This window comes from Mizuhopecten yessoensis, unplaced genomic scaffold, assembly GCF_002113885.1.
Source record: "Mizuhopecten yessoensis strain PY_sf001 unplaced genomic scaffold, ASM211388v2 scaffold9801, whole genome shotgun sequence".
NCBI lineage: Eukaryota > Metazoa > Mollusca > Bivalvia > Pectinida > Pectinidae > Mizuhopecten > Mizuhopecten yessoensis.
The window spans coordinates 274827-297629 of NW_018408229.1; the positions used below are offsets into that span (position 1 = coordinate 274827).

General features: G+C 35.9%; 2 protein-coding genes across 6 annotated transcripts in view; one reads left to right on the top strand and one right to left on the bottom strand.

Moving 5' to 3' along the window:
• The window catches only part of LOC110458801 (neurobeachin-like protein 1), an 81287-nt gene extending 74094 nt beyond the window's left edge, over window positions 1-7193 (top strand). For 3 of the 4 annotated variants that reach the window (XR_002463827.1, XM_021510710.1, XM_021510712.1), the window contains 2 exons: window positions 2805-2858; window positions 5678-7193. Coding sequence is in view for 2 of the 4 variants with exons in the window: in XM_021510710.1 (XP_021366385.1) it covers window positions 2805-2838 (34 nt within the window). In the remaining 2 variants the exon portion in view is untranslated. Of the gene's footprint in view, window positions 1-2804; window positions 3191-5677 lie in introns of those variants that run through there. The other variant, XM_021510711.1, reaches the window with a different exon arrangement.
• LOC110458802 (long-chain-fatty-acid--CoA ligase FadD15-like) overlaps window positions 7187-22803 on the bottom strand; it is a 24652-nt gene continuing 9035 nt past the window's right edge. The window contains exons 1-2 of one of the 2 annotated variants that reach the window (XM_021510715.1): window positions 13315-13568; window positions 7187-10974 (exon numbers count right to left, since the gene is read on the bottom strand). In XM_021510715.1, coding sequence (XP_021366390.1) covers window positions 9290-10974; window positions 13315-13354 — 1725 coding nt within the window. In that variant the 5' untranslated portion in view covers window positions 13355-13568 and the 3' untranslated portion in view covers window positions 7187-9289. Of the gene's footprint in view, window positions 10975-13314; window positions 13569-22803 lie in introns of those variants that run through there. The other variant, XM_021510713.1, reaches the window with a different exon arrangement.

Here is a 22803-nt window from a genome sequence, read left to right on the forward strand (position 1 = left end):
TGAGGCTGAATTATATATGGTTGCATACAGTATGTTATGTAACTGGGCTCATGCAGTCGTGATTAATTATGATATTACTTCTTTTGTTTTATTTGCAAAATCAGGAACAAAATGCTATTAAGTGTACAAGGATATCCCCATAGCTTTGCTGACCATCTACGATTTTAGTCCACCACTGTCTGGGTCGCGAGTTTGAGGCCAACTAGGGCAGTCACCAGGTGCTCGCCACAAAACGGTGATTTTTATTCCAGTTTTCCTCCCCCATCAGAAACTGGCTTGCCCTTATAAGACCATAGCTATTAATAGGACATAAATCACAATCAAACCAAACCATAGCCTCGACCGACTGTCTACAATCACTAACCCTCCACCACTGGGTGGCGGGTTTGAGACCTGCGTTGGGCAGTCGCCAGGTACTGGCTGTAGGTCAGTAGTTTTTCTTCGGGAAATTCTGGCTTTCCTCCACCACCAGCTGGCTCGTCCTTAAAAGACCATAGCTGTTATTAGGACGTAAAACCGAAACATATCAAACCATAGCCTTGGGTTGTGAAAGATATTTTAAATCTACAGTGAAATTTATCTAGATACTTAAACAATAGTTCACAAATGTAAAACTATGGATAAAGGACTGTTGGAACATGATACAAATGTTTGAATGTTCCTCTCTATATATACATGTACCGTAACTTAAATTTGGAGAACTGTTTAAAGTTATTGTCACCATTTCCAGAGGTTCTATTTTATTAGAGTAATATTTCCAGTGATTAAGGTGTTAATTTATCAAAGTACTATTTTATTTGGTGGATAAGATCACTGCTACAAAAACAGTAAAAGAGTTTTTATTTTTTCTTACATGTGCACTGGGCAATTAAAATAGTGAAATAATGGACTTAAGTGATCTATTGATATAAGTTCACTTCACAATTAAAAGAGTGAACTGGGGAAGTACTTAAAAAAAACACTCACAAAACATCTACATTCATTAAGTTGGCTTGAAACTAAATCATTTCCTTTAGCAGTTAAAAACATCTGTGGCCTTTGCATCAGAATAACAATTTATTCTATAGAACGACTGAAGATGATAAAGAATTATAAACTTACTGGTAAGGAAAGCCTTAATTTAGGCGCTAACTGCACTTAGAGAGAAAAAAAGTAACCCTCGTGAATGACATTTGTGTTAACTTTGCATGGGTTTGTAGAGTAAAACCTTGATATAATGCCCTCACTTGCTGCCAAAATGTTTCACAGTTCTTCTTTTTTGAAGAATTTATTTATATGTTTCACTCAATTTATTGCAAAATCCTTTTATAACGCCTATTTTTTCTGGACAAATGGTGGCAGTATAACAAGGTTTTACTGTCCTAGATATTTTAACGTCAAACAATGTGAATTCCGACAGTTTTATTTAAAGTATTTTGATCTTGTTTAAGTAAAATCATCATAATTCTCTTCCATCTGTGCAAGATTTATATTTGTGTACTAGTTTATGATAATTTCAATCTATATAATTATCAATTAGATATCTCACAAACTTTCAACAGGTACATTTTAAAAAGGATACCTATTTATTCTTGTTCACAGGTGATTTTCACCCCAAAAAATGTCCCCTATGACACATTCCCAAAATTAAATATTTGTGAGAATAAGAAAGGACAGTGTATATACATGCATGTGAGATCCAATTTTCTAATGTGAATTCGGAGGAACCATTCAGTAATTTGTATTCCAGATGTTAGTAGTAATTGCTGGAGACAATAAAAGGTTGATTGATGTAATGAACCAAGGCTTCTGCTTGGCCACACTTTCATCCTGTCTAGTTAATTAACTCTAGTGGGTTTATTACCAGGTATGTAAGGTAGTATAGAACAGTTTCTGCATTCCTCGGTGCGATGTATACGAGGCATGCTTGAGTGAAAATGAGAATTTAAAATGCTGGAGATGTCATGATCCTTTCCTGTTGATTTTGTTCGCTATTCTGAGAATATTACTTATTTAAGGATCCCTGTCACGTTGCTCTGTATTTATTTGTATATAGAGTAACCTCCCCTTATTTTCATTTTGGAAATAACTGTAGCACAGTTGGGTCAGGACACTTCCGTTGACTGGATATCTCTGTTCATTTTGCTCGAGAGATAATTGCTGATTTTGGTTCATTGGTTAGTTTTCATCTCTAATTATTTTTGATGAATTTGTATGTTTGGGGTATTTTTTCAGAAAATATTTATCAAAGCTATAGCCATGACAACACAATTGGTTTCCAGTGTGTAGCTTTTTGGATTTTATTTTCAGTGGCACAGGGACCCTTAAACATTACATGATCTTAAGAATGAAAAGAAAAGTCAGTTCCTATAGTTTAAGAATGTTTGGTGTATAGAGTAATAATACAACACTGGATTGTTTGAGTGTGAAAGCATGCTGTCACCATTATTTGATACCACTGTATGTTCTTGTCAGCCATGTTGTCATAGCTGATTTAAGTTTAGGAATACTATGTATGGTTGTGAATTCTATGCAAGTATGGTTTGTAAATTTGAAAATTTTATTTCATTTTCAAGAGATCTTCATTTGAATAGTTCAATTTACTTCAGTAACAAATGAAAGATTTAAGAAAAAAATAAATAATGTAATACAACTATCTGAAACGTTAAAAAAAAATAGTTTAAATTTAAAAAATGTTTGTTACGATTCAATATAATTGTTTTAAATTGAAGAAAAAATTAAATTGAAAAAAAAAATATTTGAAGAAAAAATCAGTTTGTTACAGTTTAGTCTAACCATGAATTGTGTTTGGTTTTGATTTTTAGGTTACCGAAAAGGAAGCCACTGTTTGATTTGTAGGTCACAATACAAACACCCAGGTATAAACTGATTAGTCGTAGAGCATGTGAATAACACAGATCAAGATGCAGTTGTTCAAAGCATCATTAGCTTAACCAAAAACAAAACTAACTCAAATATATTATCAGGTATGTTTTCAAAAATATGGACATTTTCCCACAAAATTGTAGTATTTTGATGATCGAGCTTCCATGCAGTTTGATGTTTGTCAGTGAATTTGAACTTTTTTTACACTGAGTTCATGATCTTTCTCGTGACTTACGAATGTTGTACAACTTCTGTATATAAAATTTATATAACTGTATTATGGTCAATTGTACATGTATATTCGTAAATCATACTTTTTTAAAATCTCGAGACAATGAAAACAAAATCATATTTAAAAATATTTGGTATTGTTTGAAACTTTTCTCAGATATGTTTTTAATTACTTATCATGCTTTGAACAATTGAACGGAGACTGCAATTAATGACAATGCATACCACACTTGGTGACAACACTTTGTAAGGCAAACTAAAATACACCGGTGTTTCTGTTAACAGCTTGGGGAAGCATAGCATAGTTAGGTAAGAACATCTGAGTATTTCAGTAATCTTGTTTAGGCTGTACTGAAAAGCCTGACACGACAGATAGTCGGTTGGCACAGTGGATAGCTACTTGCCTTTCACTAAGACGGCTGGGTTCCACTCCCTGATCAGACAAAAAGATATTGAGTCACTTGCCTTACCATGTGACTGCTGTTGGGGTACTCCGGTTTCTTACCACATTTAGACCCCCAGCGTGCTTTCAACCAGGCTAACAAGAGTGTTTAATATTAGATAAAAATCTTGTTTCTTAATTGTTATAAAATAAATAAAGTTTAAATGATATTTATATTATAGTCAAAGACGTTTTTTTGTGTAATTTAGACAAACACGCTTGTTTAGATATTACCTTTTTATGATCTTGTAGCAGTCCTATATGTATAAAATGCCAAATACAACTTTTTCAACCTTCCAGTCTCGTTCAATAGTCATCAGAGTCTCAATCAGTCACAGCATGTTTGAATATACTTAAATATACTAGTAATAGCTTGCTGGTAACACACAATGTTTTTGCGAACTTTTTAACTTGAGGCACCCTTGAGCTATTTGAGAAATCATTATCTAATTAAATTAATTCTCTAGACAGTGGGATTAATCATACTTTGAAATAAAGATTCATATTTTATTTTGGACTATGTATGAGAGAATACAAAAAAATCATTCAAAAGTTCTAGTTTTTTTGGATAATTAGATAAGATTGAAACCAAAAGTTTCTTTGTTTCTTAAAATAGAATAGAAGTTATTTTTAGATTTGTACATGTGTGTTTTCCTGTTTGTATATAATTCCACAAGCATTGCAAAGCAAAACTAACAGTGATAGTTTGGGAAAAGCTTTCTATGTAAGACCTATTTATAATCTGGATTTAACTCAATACTTTTCAAATTATATATGTAACCTGGTATGCTTTACTTATCGATTCTTGCTTGTAAGAAAGAAAAGATAACTCTTTGAATGGTACTAATTGCCTCCCCTTGAAGGAGGTATTTTCTTGTAAATTTCAGTTACAGACTAACTAGTGCTCGTTTTACTCTTTCACCCCTAGGTAACTTGAGTAGACTCTACCATAAATTTATCTGGATGAGTCCATTATGGTCTACAGTGGTGAAAAGGTTTTAATTATTTGTCACCTTAAAATATCTCTTTCAAGTTATCTTATGATTAAAATAAAACTTTCCTGCATAATTCAGTGAAGTTTTTATTTATGTTTAATTTCATTCTTATGTATTCTTTGGAAATTACACTTTAGCAGTAGTAATTAGTATTAGTAAATGGAGGAAGCTTGTATATGTACATTAAAAAGAATTTTCTGTATTTTGAAAAGAGTGACCAATTTAATTTTAAGAAAATTTGAAATAATAATACAAAATATGTATGATGATATTAATTGCTTTTCAATAATTTATCAACATAGTTATTACATACTTACTGAAAAAGAAAATGTTTCACGAATAACTCATTTCACCCTTACACCACTGTAGATCATAGTAGACTTATCCAGATCAATGCATGGATAGAGTTTATTAAAGTTACATAGGGGTGGAAGGGTTAACTCTGTTGGTTAAAAATAGACATTTTTCCTGATTTAGATGTACACTGTTCTTAAATGTTATATACTTACAATGGGATATGCTAACACAAAGTAGATAATGTACAGAAAAGTGTTTCTTTTCTATTTTCATTTATGACTAGACATGTCCAGTATCTGGTTGAAATTTACAAATTTCCAGATCATTGTTGTTTTTGACATTTATAAGTCTGTAATATAAAATTACAAAATTTTTGACTAACTTGATTTTTTCAACAAGGTTTATAATCACGTTTTCCTTAGTTTGATAAAAAAAAATGTTAAAAGAAATATTTTTAAAAATATTCATGTTATAGAATTTTAGTATAATGTTACAAATCATGTGTTTCAAAATAGAGAGGTGAAGCTATGTATGAAACAACAGAAATTGTAAGTGTCTCTTCCATGATTTTATAGTTAAAGTTAATTTATCAGTAATAGTTGATACTGTTCATAAATAGGGACATTTTGGACATTGGGATCAAAAATTGGGAACATCAAATTTCATAATTTATTTTTCGCAGTGACTATGCTAATATAATATAATCTCACATGAGGCGTGTAATGTATGTTCAAGCTCTCATTTCATTGGTTGGTCTTTGAGGAATGGTATTTTAATCCGGCATCAAATTCCTTGACATTAAGTATTAATAATGTGGTTATGTATGGATTGCCATTTTCGTTTACAGAAACAGGATATATTTTTGAACCATGTGATCCCAGATTTTCTGCTTTGAACCAGCACTTTCCACCTATACCACAGATGGGAATATTGGAATCAACTTTATGATCTATTATCATGAACTTTCACATGAAAAACATGTTTGCTCGTGTCTGTTTGTAAAACAAATAAGGTTATCAAGATTCATCATGGGCCAAGATTTTAAGATTGTAAAATTTAAAAAAAAAAAGTTTAAAAGTTAATTTCTCTTTTATGTGACATGTACATTTTCATTACTGTCATTGTAAGTGCCATACATCACGCATAAAATTTAATGAACCTTTTTGGTTTCTGTGCTTCCACATCTTTTTGACATTAATAATGGAAACAAAAATTGTAAAATGCATAATGTATTAACACAGGGTTAACCAGACAGATATGAAAGGGAAAGCTATCTTTTGTCCGTAGGAACTAGCTCTGGGAGCCTGTTAGCCATATACATTTTATAGAACTACAAATCAACATGAATACATGTAGTTTGGGGAAAAAAACTTCTCCAATTGTCTGGTTTGCACCAAGATTTTAAAGATATTATGTCTGTTTTGAGTTCATTTTGAACTGTGTAATAATACTTTTGATGCATGATTTGCCAAAAAGACGGTTTGTGAAAGATGAAACCATATTTCATATTGTAAATATCTCAAATATGTTTACATAGCAAAAACATGAAAACATACAAAAATTTGGTTGTTGTATTATGAATAGTTAAAATACATTGCCATGAATTTGTTAATTAGTAATATTTAAGTGCATATGTATGTTGAGTTTGTTTTAATTTGTAGATTTAAAACAATTTGCATTTTTTGTGAATTTGTGCAAAATTCATCTCTAAAATTGGAAGTTAAAGCAATTTTAAATTGGAAGTTGAAGCAATTTTAGAACCATCTTTACAAGTCTGATTCATTATTAGTAGAAATGACTATTTTCATTTATATTGTGTCACCTGTGTCGGGACAGATTTTGTTACATGTGTTTCAAAGTAAGTCGTTTTTATCCCTATGTGTGCCAATTTTATTCACCTGTTCCCGTAAAGCATAATTACAAGTAAGACTAATTTGTTGATAAGTATGCTTGTTTGGTGTCTTAGATTTTAAAGATTGAGGAGTTGAATTTATCAGTGAACCATAGCTTTTCGTTGTAAATATATATATATATTTACCCGACTCTGGTGAATTTTATAAGCTTTTTGCTTCCTGTCGTCCTTGTTTTCTGCAGCCTTTTTTTTGTGTAATTCTAACAGGTTCAAAAAAAGGGCAACTCAATTATCTATTAATGAGATGGATTATTTATTAAATAACAGAGCTTCCTGTTTCTGATTTACGACAATTATGCTCATTTATGCCGTCTGTAGAATATAATACCGTACTCTCCTTGATCTTATGTTTGTATATTTGTGTATATTTTAGTTAAGTGTGTAAATCTTCTCTCACTAGAAATTTCTCTTGAACAACTATTGTAAAATAATACTCTCCTCTATCATATGTATGTATGTATGTATGTATGTAGGTTAGAAATATCCCAAACGAGGGTACAAAATTTGAGACAAAGAAATCCTTGTCAAGGTTTTTGAACCCAAACTATGTATCTGAGGGTGGGGTATTTCTATCCTGCATAAGATACATAGGATAGGGTTATTTTGTTTGAAAACTTGAACTTTTCTAATACTGAACCAATTTTAAAAGTATATCTTGCCCAATGGAAAGAGCGAAGAAAGTTTGGTTCATGAAAAACATGGCAATAAATGTATATTACATGACAAACTGGCAAATCAGAATAATATGACGACAAACTTGGGTCGGCATGATGTCATAATATTTTCTTTGCATTGTGATGTCATGCCCATGCAAGATTAATATAATCTTTCTCCATCTTGGGGTAAGACAGAAAAACATTCAACCCAAAGGTGAAAGAGGGCCAGACCATTGTTATGAATAGGGGAGTCTAGGGTGAGACGAGGAAATTTAACACCGGTAAAAGTGTGGATACACCTGTCCAGGGTGAGAGAAAGATTGATCTTACATGGCTTTCCGTCATGGGGAAACTTTATCTTACATGACTTTCCATCATGGGAAAACTCTATCTTACATGGCTTTCCAAGGCTTTCAATCATGTGAAAACTCTATCTTACATGGCTAGCTATGTAAGAATTTCTAGTCTAGCTGCCAAAGTGATTTCTTTATATGCATGTTCTACAATTCTAAAGGCACAGGGAGAAGCCAAACAACTGTATGATATAATAAGTGCAATATTTATTCCATTTGTATGAAATCAATCTTTGTACATGGCACTGAACAAATACTTTTCAGTAATGATGATATTATTATTTTCATTACATATATATATATATACACAAAATATAATAATACTTTATTAAGACTACTTTGAAGAAAAGTAATTCTATTGTATGATGATAATACTGTACATGGAGCAAGGGAAATACCGGAGAATAAAATACATACAAAACTCGAAATTCTGTTTGTTTTAATATTTCACAATAAAACTCGGATGAAGCACAGGTACTTAAAATGAATGAGAAAAAAATACTAATGTACTTATATATAAGTCTATTAATAATAAAACTATAAACTGTTTATCGGTGGATTTTTCTCATTCATGGTAGGTACCAGTGGACTAAAGATTATACATTTACTGTTATAAGTACACAAATATTTTAATATCCCACAAGATCATTATAATCATGATAGTGCATGCAAATTACAGCAGGGCCAGTAACCATACTTTGAGTACAAGGATCAAGTTTGCTCTGACTTGGTGCTTAAAAAGGCATTCCAAACCAAAAATCTACCCTTAAAAAGACTTTTTAGGAGAACAGCTGAAGGGATATTGACAAAATGTGGCAGGGTGTTGCATTGAGGAACAGTGATCAAGGAAATGGAGATTTGTCCGTAACTACTGAGACTCTACCTTATATGGCATGGAGAATCATTTATACAAGGAAATTCAGTACTACGGGCCCTGCATAGAAGATGCAGATGCCCTTTTGAAAAAGCTGTGTTTGTCTGTCTGTTTTAAATGGTGATACGCTGTGAAAGGTAGATGTGCAATAGGGATTTAACAAATTTCTAAGGCCAATGTTAGGGTCACATTAAAGTAGGTTGGGTGTATGGTCCTTGTCTTGAAATCCAAAGAATTCATTTTTTTTTATGATTCACTGATATTTAGATATACATGTACAGAAGGGGTTTACAATGTTACGGTCAAGGTTTCCGTTACTATAATTAGACCATGTGGATTACGGTGAGGTACATGGCGGAGCCCTTGTTGATTTGTCCGTGTTCTGGTGTATAAATGAAGATAATGGCCTCTTTGAGACAGAAGTGTGGGATCCTGTAGCCAAAATGGGGATAGATATATATATCATGTCCACACCGTTCGAACTCCGTTTTTCGTTAGAACGCTTAATCACCATGTTCTTCCGGTTTTGATTTGGTCTTTTGGTTTCCTTTGATGTTAACCCTGTCAACAGATTATTTACATAGCAAAGCAAGCGATATACTAGTCTCTATAACGTACACAATACATGTGTAGAGTTTACACGACCAAGCTTGCGTTTGATGAGTTATTGATCACAAAGTTTTAGATTTTGTGCTGCCAACTTTTTCAATTGTACTTTGTCCAGTTTGCCATTATAAAGTAATGGGAATATTTCAAAACGCAAGAAATATTTCGGCATCTCTCCCATACCATCTAAAGTTTCCTCCTTCAAAAAGGTATCCTTGCAGAAATTCTCAACAGCTGCAGGGGTAACGTCCATTTCCTCGACAGGAATAAAGCATACACAGACCTCTTCGAGCAGATGATCGTCAGGCACTCCCACCACAACCACATTTTTGATGCCAGGCATACTCTGGATTTTTTCCTCTACAAATCCAGGTGTGATTTTCATAGTTCCTCGAGAGATGATATCTTTCTTTCTTCCTGTTATGATGAGAACTCCCTCGTCCTTCAGGTAGCCGATGTCGCCAGTTCTGAACCATCCTGTCGCTGTGAACACTTCTTTTGTCAGTTCATCATTTGCAAAATACCCTTTGGACAGTGCCTTGTGACGAATTTGGATGTCCCCGTGTATTCCAAGCGGAACGGTGTCCTCCGATCCATCAACAATTCTCAACTCCACCCCCTTATTGATTTTCCCAACGTACCCGGTACAGTATGGCTGACCTTCAGACAATGGAATTAAGGACACACTGGCGAAGCATTCTGTAAAGCCATAGCCAATAAAGAACAGCTTGCAGTATCGCCATACGGTCTTGATGAATGCGTCGTCGATGATTTGACCTCCAGAGAAAAGCATATGTAGTCTAAAGCCGTCATCTTCTACTTTCCCTAGTGTGTCGATAATATTCTGCAGTAAATATGGCAGAAAACATCCTCCGTTACATTCTTCCTCCTGTATCATTTTCCAAATTTGCATCGCCTCTTCCTTTGTTGGATTGGCCGAGGTTGAGGTAAATATCATCTGGTTGCCATATAGGAAATTTGTGATTGGTGTTCCTCCCATCCAACTAAATGTACGGTCGTTGAAAATAGTGAACTTTGACGGCCCTCCGAAGTGAGAATACGACGGATTGTCTGCATCTGTAGGGGTATTGCAAGCAATGTTGAAATGGGTGAAGAGGACCAACTTAGGAGTCCCTGTACTGCCAGAGGTACCAAATATCATGGCATCATCGTCTGTGTCGACGTTTGGCAATTCTGATTTTCTATCTGGCGAGCAAAACTCCGATTCTAGATCATAGAACTGATACTTCTCATTTTTTCTGAGAAGTAATATATGATTATTTCTATCTCTCTCTTTGAACGCAGATATCAGCTGTGCTGCGCCGTTGTCGTTTGTCGGATCTATAAGCAAGAATCTGCATTTGCATATGTCGATCATTCCCAAGGCATCACTTGCGTCTCTTGTCAGTATATTGATATGAACTGAAACAGCTCCTGCAAAGAAGATAGCGAATTCTCCAATGATCCACTCGAGCGAATTTTTCCCATAGATGGCAATCTTGTCGCCCTTTTTAACTCCCAGAGATACAAGGTATTTGGCTATCTTCTCAGTTTTCTGCAGAAATTCCTGATTTGTGATCGATCTCTTTGAACCAGACAGTAGCCTTTCAACGAAGGGAACAACATCGGGGTAAACTTCGGTCCTACTTCTCATGCGATCGACGATGGTCTTGTTGTCATATTGCAGGGTGTTTGGCTCGTTCCAATAACTCAGTGTCGACATATTTGTGTGGGAGGTTGATCCTGGATCATAGAAATAATATTTGAAATAGTTATATATATATTTTTTCAATCAATTCTTACCGATTGAACGCATGTGTAAGCAATATTGTCATGCATTTCTTGTTAAAGTGCATTGAAAACTTGCCTACAGCTTACAAAAAAATATTAAATTATTAAGAAACCGTTTTGTATTTTGATACAACATTCTATATGTATGCTTAATGTAAAGTGTATCACTGTATCTGTTATAACTGGGAAGGAGATTTTAAGAGTTATCTTAACTTTTGAGTGATTTCCAAAAGTGCTTTTTTCTGGCTTAGAGTAACTTTCCCTGTCATATTTATGAAACAATGTTAAGTGTAGGCTTTGCAATTGAACAGTAAGTTCGATTCCAGCAATGTTTAATTTTTTGTTTGTGTCATTTTCAAACATTCAAATTTTGAACGACTATAACACTGTAGAATGCATCGAAACACGTGATTTTTTTTTATTTTATGAAATAATTCGTTTAGCAACAATAGTGACAAGGGTAAATGTATAGTTTGTCTTGTTGGTATTCCTTTCCGTTGTATCATACACGGTTTTTGTATTAAAGAGGATTGGTCTACTTTCAAATGAAGAGTTTGAAGTTACCTCGGCGGTTATTGTTAATGACTGAACCGCTGGATTATGTCGTGACAAAATAGGCTCGAAGTTAGCGATTTGATTGGTTTCAGGTACATAAACTGACCAATGGCAAGGCTAGGAGCGACGTCGCACTCGACTTGATATGTACCGTTATGTTGATGCGTGATTTTTTGATACATCAAAGGATCAAACTAGTCGTATTGTATCATCTGCAAAGCAGCGCATACAGAGCCTTCTATTAAGTTATGACATATTCTGGGGGTGAAGAGAACGTAAGTGAGCGTAACCCCTGGAATTTTGAGGATTTATAAAAGTGAATATTGGTTCAATTATATATGTCTAAGAGAAAATTGGAATATAATATTTGTGATGTCTGACCTGTCATCTCGCAAACTTTCTATGACTAATTAAAACAGTGGGTAATGGTTAACCTTCACAACCGGCGGCAACTTACACAACCGAATACCTACAATACTCTTGTAAGAAACGTAACAACGTCTAGTTGAACAGTTTTTTTTATTTTAACATTGGAAGGGCAACATAGATCAGCAGCATCAATTAAAGGCTTGAGATTTTCTATTTTCTCTTTTGACTTGCACGTACTAACTGTCTTTCGGGACGGTGTCTACCTACATTGTAATTACCTATAGATATTAACATTGTTTTAGTATGATGTAATTGGATGAAGTATCATGCCCCAGTGGTTATGATATTTCAGTGAGTTAACTGAAGTCGACATTTTAGTAAATTACCTTATTTGTTGCGATGACAGAAAGCCCCGAAGTTTAACATACGAAGAATCTGATCTTCGGTTTGTGTGTAGGGGTCGTCATGATAACAATCTGTGTATTTTCTTCTGGAAGGGGCTTTAATATGCAATGCCTGTGCCTAATCCAATTGTATCTTCGATGTAATAAAATTTATTTTAAATGATAGCAATCTGTATTTCTACAAAAGGTATCGGAATCTCTCCCATCAGAATATCCAACATCGGTCATTTTGCATGAAGGTTTGACCAATAAATATCTAAATATCCTTTTAGTGTCCCTTCAACCATTATATGATAATCGTCTTATTTCATCTTGATTAAAACTCAAAAGAAATAAACATGTTGTAAATTTAAATCTTTTACATGTAGTGATTTTACCGTGTGGAAAAATCAGATATATTGTGTATATAGTTCATATTTAGGCTGTGTCTCACGAGTCACACGTCATCATTTGCTGTTAACTGTTTCGATGATTTTTCAACCAAGGCCAAAACAAAAGGAAATTGTAGATAGAAGTGGCAAATCCGTTCTTGCCACATAAATGTACTCCGACTTGATACACACATGTGTAGATAGGGTAAAACTGACCTATAACCCCGATACCGTTATCGCATGGCTATACCACTAAAGTAACAGCGGTTAAGGGTCCCTGTCCCATTACAGATAAAACACAATAATTCCGCTATAGTTTTATTTACATACAGTAAGCTCCGTTTAATTTTGTTTTACCTGCCTCTCACCAAAAATATTTGGGTGTGATAGTTATACAATCTAAATAAAAGGAGACTTGTAGTTCCTCTCCTCTACGACTGACTGTCAATATAGATATTTTAAAACGACGTTAAACGCTTACATACGGCATGTTCGATCAAAACACATATTGTATGTGGATATGGTAACAAACATCAATATACGACAGCATTGACACATCCGTAATAAGCAAATTAACTGTTACTTATATTTACCTTTGATGAGCTGATAATTCGTTCCTGTGTCCTCGGACATGTACTCGCACTGATTGCTCTTACGATATATATCTACAGTAAACACCTGGCAGTCCTAATTGATGTTACCATTACATGGTTAGACCGATTGTACCGGGTAGATCACGAATGTACCATTAATGGCCTGATATACTTCGGGTTGGTCATTCACAACCTATTTTGTTCTATCCGTATTTTTCGACCCGAACATCGATTTATCTTTTAATATAGCTATACACATACCACTGAACCGCTAGGTTAGTGTAAATTTATATTCCATAACTAAACGCGATAGTAACTAATCAGAACGACCCATATCCTGACCTTGTTATCGCTTACATACATGCCTTTATATGACATATATAGCTTATTAAACTCATGCACCCTTGGAATTTCATAATGAACTATTCCAACCTTTGAATTGGAAGAGTTCAAATGTGTCTTCAGAGGTGAATGAGTTATTACCACTATATAATCCTAGTTATCGACAAAAAAGACACCCTCGGTTTCAGGGGAAAATCGCACTTACGCTGAAAGGCTCCGATTGTTTTGAACACAAATACGAATTGAATTGAAAACTTTTTCTCGTTAACATGAATAATTTATCAGCAACTTGATAAAAAGTAAATAAGCGTACGTGCGATTTACGTCCTATTAACAGCTATGGTCATTTAGAGACGTGTCAGGTTTTGGTGGTGGAGGAAAGCCGGAGTTCCCGGAGAGAAATACCACCGACCTAAGGCCAGTACCTGGCAACTGCCCCTCGTAGGCCTCGAACCCGCGACCAAGTGCTGGAGGGCTAGTAGTAGCAGAATGTCAGACGCCTACAGGTAGTCTCCGAACAATTTTATGCTCCCTATTGCAGAGCTTGGCAATGCCCAGCTTTTAGCCCTAGTGTTGAACGTTCGCCCAAGTAGGGAAAGGTCATGAGTTCTGCCCCCAGGCCGGGATATATATATATATATGTTAACGTCCTTTGAAATGTTAGTTTAATACGTTCAGCATTTACGGTAATTCCAACAATCCGGGCCCGTTTTCAACATAATGTGACCAGTTGGAATACGGTGCTGGGTGCCTTCGACATGATATTTCAGTGAGGTAGCACTCTGAAATTGACAATAGGTACACGCTATTGTGCGGACACAAATAAGTCAAGCACAGAGGCTGCATACATCGCACAAATGGAAGAGTGTCCTTAAATAAAACCAATAATACTAATATAATCTACTGAAGGGTGTCGCTCTACATAGAAGAACTTTGAGTCTTCATCCTAGTGTGATATCATGCTGTTGTTCAGTGCTTGTCATTAGATCGTCTCTAACATACATGGGTAATTTAATTAACATGATTTAGAGGTTATTATATGACCATTTTGATATCATATCAGCCCGAGAGTCCCTATATCAGCCCGAGGGGCCAAAGACCCCGAGGGCTGATAAGGGGTATTATATCAAAATGGTCATATTATAAACTTTTTATCATATGTTCAAGTAACAAAAAATCAAGTCAACAGAAAAAACAATTAGATAATTTAATCAACAATGTCAACTGAAACAGATTATTACAATCGAACCTTGCATTCTTCTCCGCATTTTCCTTATCAATGAGGTCATCCAATTCAAGTATTCTAGACGCTAGAGAATTAAGTATTTCCTCTCCCTGGTTCGTTGACATTTTGTTTGTTGACGTCTGCTCAACACACTGTCTAAGCAAAAAACCAACTGACAGCGCAAATCCGGATTTTACTCGGAACGCTTCGGACGCTTCCCATATCCAATACAGAAGTAGAGGTGTTCCGAACAGGGGGTGCATTACGAGAATTGTTATCGCATGGGGGTGCATTACGAGAAACTTATCACACGGGTGAGCGGAAGTGGTATCAGGAGTGGTCAGAAGTTATCAAATATGCAAAAACACTCATATTCTGAGTAAGCATATGATAAAATTGCTTAACAACCCTCCAACAGTAACTTAAAAGCATATCAGACCGGGTGACACACTAATAAGGGACATACCATGTCTTGATTCACCAAAACAAACCGAATGATAAATTTTGTCATAAGTACGCCAGATACTGTAAAAGTGTATTAAGAGATCTACCTCAAAGTAACAAAGTTGTCTCTTAACACAAGTGGTCTCTTAATACATGTTGTTTAATTACTGGAAGAGTAAGATAAGATGTTCCCATTTCATGACCAAGATGCAATCTGGTTAAGATTGATGACCCCCCAACGGAAGAGCTTCTGTGTCAATAAATTCATTAGGTAAAATCTGTATTAAGAATGGCATGAGGGGCAAAGATTTTGTTAAATTTGGAAAATTGATATGGGAAAGAAATAAAATGGGTCAAAAATGATTTATTTCTATGAGTGATAGCTGACTAACTTTGGAAAATAAAAGTCAATATTCGAAGTTGGGGAAACATGACAACAAACAAAATCTAACAATACAACCATATCTATTTAAAAAACATATTACTAGATCAGTGTTAAACACAGACACCACAGAAGGGACACCTACCCAGAAACTGACTCATTTTTACTGGGACCTTAAGTAAAAAAGCATTTCGCAGAAACTCGTGATCTCATGGGCGCCGCCATATTGTTTTCAACGGTTGATGATGGTACGTTCATATTTATGCTTATATGGTCATCACCGATGTGACAATCACTATTAACATGCCGTAAATTGTTTAAGGAGTGATTCATAAACATGTACGCTGCAATCTACAGTCCAAAACCTTATATTTCTTCACAATCTTGACATTAGGACGGTGTATGGTCGATGAGTACTTTTCATCACGCCAATGCGTAAGAATATATCAACGAGTTTTTTTTATCTTTTATATCACAAAGTTGAAATTAAAATTCTTGGGTAAAATAGTATTTATTAAAATCAATTGCATATTTGTTCCTGTCGTTATGTTATAATTGTTGGCTAAATTTATAATTAAAAGTTCGAAAATAAATGTTTATTTCCTTGTGCGCAGGTACTTCCGGAGTGCTACCTGGCGGTTGTTGGGCGGTACCAGACGGGATGAAAATGGTTTTTACTGCAGATAAATTTATCCATACCAAGTAACAGGTTAGTATTTGCGTCGTGTGTATTGCTAATGTACTAATGCAGCACGGTAAGTATTGTGATCATCTATCGTAGCTCTAAGATTTGCAATGCTATGCTTTTTTGGTGTGAAATCCACAGACGACGAACGGTGAACAAATCCAAACATCCGGCAAAAAAATGAAATAAAATATTTAAACATATTTGTTGTTGTTTTTACTAGTCACCATGAATATTTTTGCATTACTGTATGTTAACATCCAGCTGGTTATGTTTCATTGTTGTCTAAAAAGTTTATTTTGACTTGAACGTCTGGTCGAATTGTACGGAAGCACATGGCTGAAGGTTTGGTAAAGGTGTAAAGCTTTTCAGTGAAATTCAAAAAAACACTTACAAGGAGGAGATTATACCATAACATGGTAAAGGGTAAAATATGCTATCTATTTCGTCGAGGCGGTGGCAGACACAGGAATAAAAGGAAAGGTCGAAGTGGGTTAACCAAAGCAAGGGATAGGCCAGTTTATCAATATGAAAGCACGAGGAAAGGTTGTAAAGTAATTAAAAGGAAAAGAGTAATAGATACTTCGTCGATTGATGCTGGTAATAAAAGTGAAAGTTATCGGATGACGCGAAGCGGCAAAGAGGGTTTGAGATTTATATTTTTCTAAGAGTGAAGAGCGCCATAATTCGTATCAAATAATAAACCTTGACCAACTCCAAAAACATGTCTCTAATCTTACCATACATGCATGTCCATGTGAAAAAGTGTTTGATTTGGCAGCTGATGGACAATCCCCCATTACACTTGTTTCTGGCATATCGGCGTACGGCCTGGCATCGGTATTATCTGCCAATTGTAAAGGATGTGGTTTGTCCTTTTCCCTGGAAACAAATGAAAGGTTGAATACGGACAACAGTCGCCATTATGATATCAATGTACGTGCTGTTTGGGGAAGCTTTCACCATGCTTCCACCATGCACTGATTTCACTTTCAATTTATGCAAATGTACAGCGTTTCATCCCTGGCAAGTCCATGGTTCCCAACGTTAACGTCTGAACCATTTCCAGTTGCCAAACTGGAAATGGTTCAGCTCATCTAAATGAGAGGTTGGGAACCATGGACTTGCCAGGGATGAAACGTTGTACATTTGCATAAATTGAAAGTGAAATCAGTGCATGGTGGAAGCAGGTGCTTAAGGAGGAGATGCTTGCTGCTGGCGTGGAGGAACCACAGCATGCAATTGAAATGGACAGCTACCGTGAGGAAGTGTCCTAGCAGATGGCGGCTGGAGTAAGATAACGGACAAACACTCCTATAATGCTCTATGAGGTATTGCGATTATGATTGGAGCTTATACCAAACGTAATAAGTATTGTTATATTTGTAACAAATCTAAGAGATGCCATACAACACCACAGCAACACAACTGCTTTAAAAAATGGGATGAATCCAATCAGGCAATGGCAAGTTATGTGATTTTAGAAGGATTCCAACAGGCAGAGAAGTCCATGGTGTACGTTACATGATGTTAATCGGTGTTGGTGACTCATCAGTATTTGCACGGATTCAGGAAGAAATCCATGTTTGTAAATGTTTGAGGTCAAGTCTAGAGAAACTAGTAACAGAACACCCCCAATATATGGACGCAATAAGTTCAGTAAATCTGTGAGTATTCGCATTGTGAGTGCTGTACGATGTGCAATAAGGATGCGTTCAAAGGAAGAAGACAAGAGGAAAGCAAGTCAGATACTAGCTTAAGACATTAGAAACTCCAAACACCATATATTCGGACATCATGACCAACGTAGTGACTTCTGAAAGGCTGCGAATGCCAAAAACACGTCAAACACTTCCAATTCGCCATCTGAAGCAGACGGCGACACCAACATAAATCAGTGCGTTGATGAGCAAACAGCATATTGGACAGAGGGGTCGTCATTATCCGCCCAAGAGGAATCTCAAAATGGTAAGTTACTGAATGCTAACCATTGCTTTTTGTCCTGTTGTACACGGGCCTTGTGCCTTATGAATAAAATCACCCACAAAAATCCCCATATTTGCAAAATATATACTCCGTATGTATCCGCCAATAAGCCCTTGCCTGGCAATAAGCTTAAGCCCACCCATGTCTATTGCTGTTCAATAGAAATGACCAAAACTGCTATTTTATTGCCCTGCAAAAAGTCCAACCCCTACTTTTGAGTCGGAGCTTATGTACTGGTCCCATGGGCTTATTGCAGATTAAATACGGTAATAATTATTCAGATTAATAAATGCTCCTTGTGCTTAAAAATATTGAAGTACATTTTGTTATTTGTTAGGTTTGTACCAGCTCCCGCTAGATCATTGGCTATCAGCTACGGTGTACTGGGAGGTGTGGGTTCGACGCCACAAAGCGACGTAGTTGTCATGCCGGACATACACACAATGTCTTAAAATAATTATGAAGATATTGTTCATCTGTTTGAAACAACTGGTGAAAATATCGCTTGCCTATGTCTCTATGTGTTGTATGTTTGTATGTGAAATAAGATTTATCGGTCGGAGAGATTCTTTTGCAGAGTAACGCTTTTGTATAAGGATTTAGACAAACAGCTTCTAACTGATGTTTCTGTGCTGTTAAATCGTGTGGCAGTAAAAAGTGAAAGACTACTAGGGAATGCAACTACCAACCTTGCAGAGGCATGGATGCATATCCGTAGCAAGTTCGATGGCGGCAACGTTTTTAATCTGTATAACAGAGTATCGTAGCATGCACGATGTTATGGTGCTGCGGTCAAAATGAACCTTGGGCCGCGATTGGCTCCCATTGTTTTGGAAAAGAGCACTGCAAAATCCCCTGGCTATTACTTCAACAAGTTATATGCACAGCGAGAACGGGCAGTTACATCTAACAACAGGTGAGTTAGTAAACCAGAGCAGAAATCAGGGCGATGAAAGCGAAAGGTGGAGAGCAACACAGAATCCACAACGAACAAGAGTACCGCGGGGCAGAACAATATACGCCCGTCGTATGCCATGAAGTGTTATATACTTTCTTACATTGAAATAATATCTGCATCATTCTAAGAGTGGTTAGCTGACATGCTATAAAAAATGTAGGAGAAAATCTCCGGACAAAAAATCAAATACTGAAATGAACAAAGGGCAAGAACTGTTGCAAAAATTGTTGAATCGAATTTCTTTATGGTGACACATCTTCATATCATGATGATAATGCATACCAAGTGATCCGTTGAAAAATGTAGGAGGAGATTGCCGGACAAAAATCAAATACTGAAATAAACAAAGGGCAATAACTTTTGCGAAAATTGTTGAATCAAAATTCTTTTCATGGAAACACAACAACATATCATGATTATTAAGCCTACTCAGTTTCAAAGAGATCGGTCGAAAAATGTAGGAGAAAGTTGCCGACAAACAAAAGTTTACGCCAGACGGACAGACTGACGGACGGACAACCCCATACCATAATACTTCCGTCAAATTTGACGGGCGTATAAAAAGGCCAGAAGAGAATATGGACCCGAGGCAGTTGATGTTGAACCAGACCTCAGTGATAAGGAGCTCGAAACCGTCAAGTCTGTCTAAAAAAACACATATAAATATCAAATGAAAAAATGAAAGTTATACAAAACAAACCCAAGCTACAGTCCAATTCCCAGGTGTGGCACACAGAAAGAAAGAAAAAAGAATAACCTCTTCAAGTTTTGGAAAGATTGTACGACAAAATCCGAAACTGGCAGGGAAACCTTTGGTTACAAATGTATTATATTCGACATTCTCCGGAATTACGCACTCACTTAAAGGCCTGCAGGATGAGCGTGTAACTGTGCATGAGTATACATTGAAAAAAGCAGAAGGCTGTAATGTGACTGCTGAAAGTGTAGGACTTGTCATTGACAAGGACGAATTTTTTTTTGCTGCCAGCCCAGATGGACTGGTTACCGAAAGCGGTGTGAAAATGGATTGCTGGAAATAAACAAGAATTACGCGTAAGTATATGTGTCGCCTGTCCCGCTTTGTCAATATAATAAGCATTTGACATAGTACTTGATGTGAGGGTTTTCCACCCAAAATGGGGGAAATCCATGAAATGTTAGGAAAGAGTGTAGTGCATTCAGCTATGATACACCTACAGTGTATGACCCAAGTACATAAGGAAACGGACCTAAACGCAAAATCATAACATTGATTTTTTTTTAAAGTCCAGAAATTTCAGGTTTTTATCCGAAAAAGTGCAGAAATCCATGAGTAGTAGGCTCTACTACCCATGATACATGTATGATTGAGGTTTGGTTGATCTAGCTCTTATACTTTGTCAGAAAGAGCCTAATATGCAAGAGCTAAACGCAAAACCTTAACGTTGACTTTTTTCTAAGTCCAGAAATTTGAGGTTTTTACCAAAACAATACAGAAATCGTTGAAATGCTAGTAAAGAGTGTAATGCATTCAGCTAAACATCCCATGATACACCTATGACCCAAGTTTGGTTGCTCTAGCATTTATACTTTGTCAGAAACAGCCTAATATGTAAGAGCTAAACGCAAAACCTTAACGTTGAGTTTTTAGTGCAGAAATTTGAGTTTGATACAACAAAAAAATGCAGAAATGTTTTTAGTGCAGTAGGTTCCACTACCCATGCTACATCCATGATCGAGGTTTTGTTGGTGTAGCTTTGTCAGAAACAGAGCTAAACGCAAAACCTTAACATTGTTGACGCCGCCGTCGCCGTCGCCGTCGCCGTCGGAAAAGCAGCGCCTATGTGTCTTTCCGACATCCGTCGTTGGCGACACAAAAACCGCGTGCATAACAAACACATCAATCTCACGGTGGCTTTCAAATGTGTCAAGAATTTTTGTTTGGACAATGTCAGTGGAAAGTTGAGTTTAAAAAACAACCATTTATAATATTACCAGTGTCAAGTCAGCTTCACATTACTGGTCTTCCCTGGCTTGATTTTGTTGCGAGAACCACAAATCCGTATCAGCTACACGTAGAAAGAATTCTTCCAGACATTCAATTGTGGAACAGCATCATAGTTCCTAAATTAAAGGCTTTCTATTTCGAGGCTTTGTTGCCTGAAATAGCAGCTCCGAGAGATGGAAAATCGCCGGGGATACGTGAAACAGAATTATTGCTAAACAATAATGTGAACTGTGGTGCATTTATATTGTACCAAATGACTTAAAAATTGCAGTGTCAGCATTGATTTTGGGAAAACAAGTATTTGACTCTGTTGGTATAAAATGGGACTACTCAAAAGTAGTGCTCAGAAGTAGGAAATTGCTACAAAATTAACTGAATCAAAACATAGAAATAAGTCTGCTACTAGATTTAATTACATAGATGATGGGTTTGAAATTGATGTCATTTTTGTTTGTAACTGACATAGTGAATTTATGTTAAAAATAAAATGCAGTGAAACTGATTGTTACATTTCAGTGCAGTGTTGGTAAAAAGGAATTTGTTGGTTATGTGTTACCTAGTTTACCAAAGTCTGAAAATAAGATTAACAATTTTGTTGGACAAGTCTTTCAGTATTCCAGCAATAAAGACACACAAAATGGACAAACAACTAGACAGAAAAGAAAGCGCAAAGCCTTCACATCAGAGTCCAATAGCGACGATACTGTAATATTGCAGGACATCACATCAACTCGTCCACTTTTTAGTGAAAGGTAATTATCAAACTCATTGTTGTACCTCTTCGAGTAAGTAATGTAGATTTATCTGCTATATACAATGAAATTTCATATGTTTCTGGTAATTGCATCAAATGTTCAGGTTAGGAAATCCCAATCTAATCATACCTGTTCCTGTTAAATATATTTTCCTGTTATATAATAAATAATTTGTATAATTTTATTGCACAAATCGGCTATGCAATTATGAGGAAAAGAAAAATTGCATAATTCATTAATCAAGATTAGGGGATAGTTCAGCATTTTCTAACAAAAGTATGCAATTATCAGTATTAACAGGTATACAATTAAATGAAAATGAAATTTAGATCTTTTAATGTATATATTACATGACTGTGATGTTGACTGACAATATAAGTGCTGATAGTCTCGTTAATTGCCGCTTACAGTTTAAATATTCTAAAGATCTCTTGACAAAATGACTATTCCAGAAATTATGTCTATGCTTAATTTTTATGTCTATGTCACAATCTATGTGAAAAGCTGACACCAGAGGATACATGTTGTACGACAGCATCAGATTCTACCACCACCACCACCACCAACACCACCACCACCACCATCACCACAAACACCACCACCACCACCACCAACACCACCAACACCACCACCACAAACACCACCACCACCACCACCACCACCGCCACCAACACCACCAACACCACTACCACCAACACCACCACCACAAACACCACCACCACAAA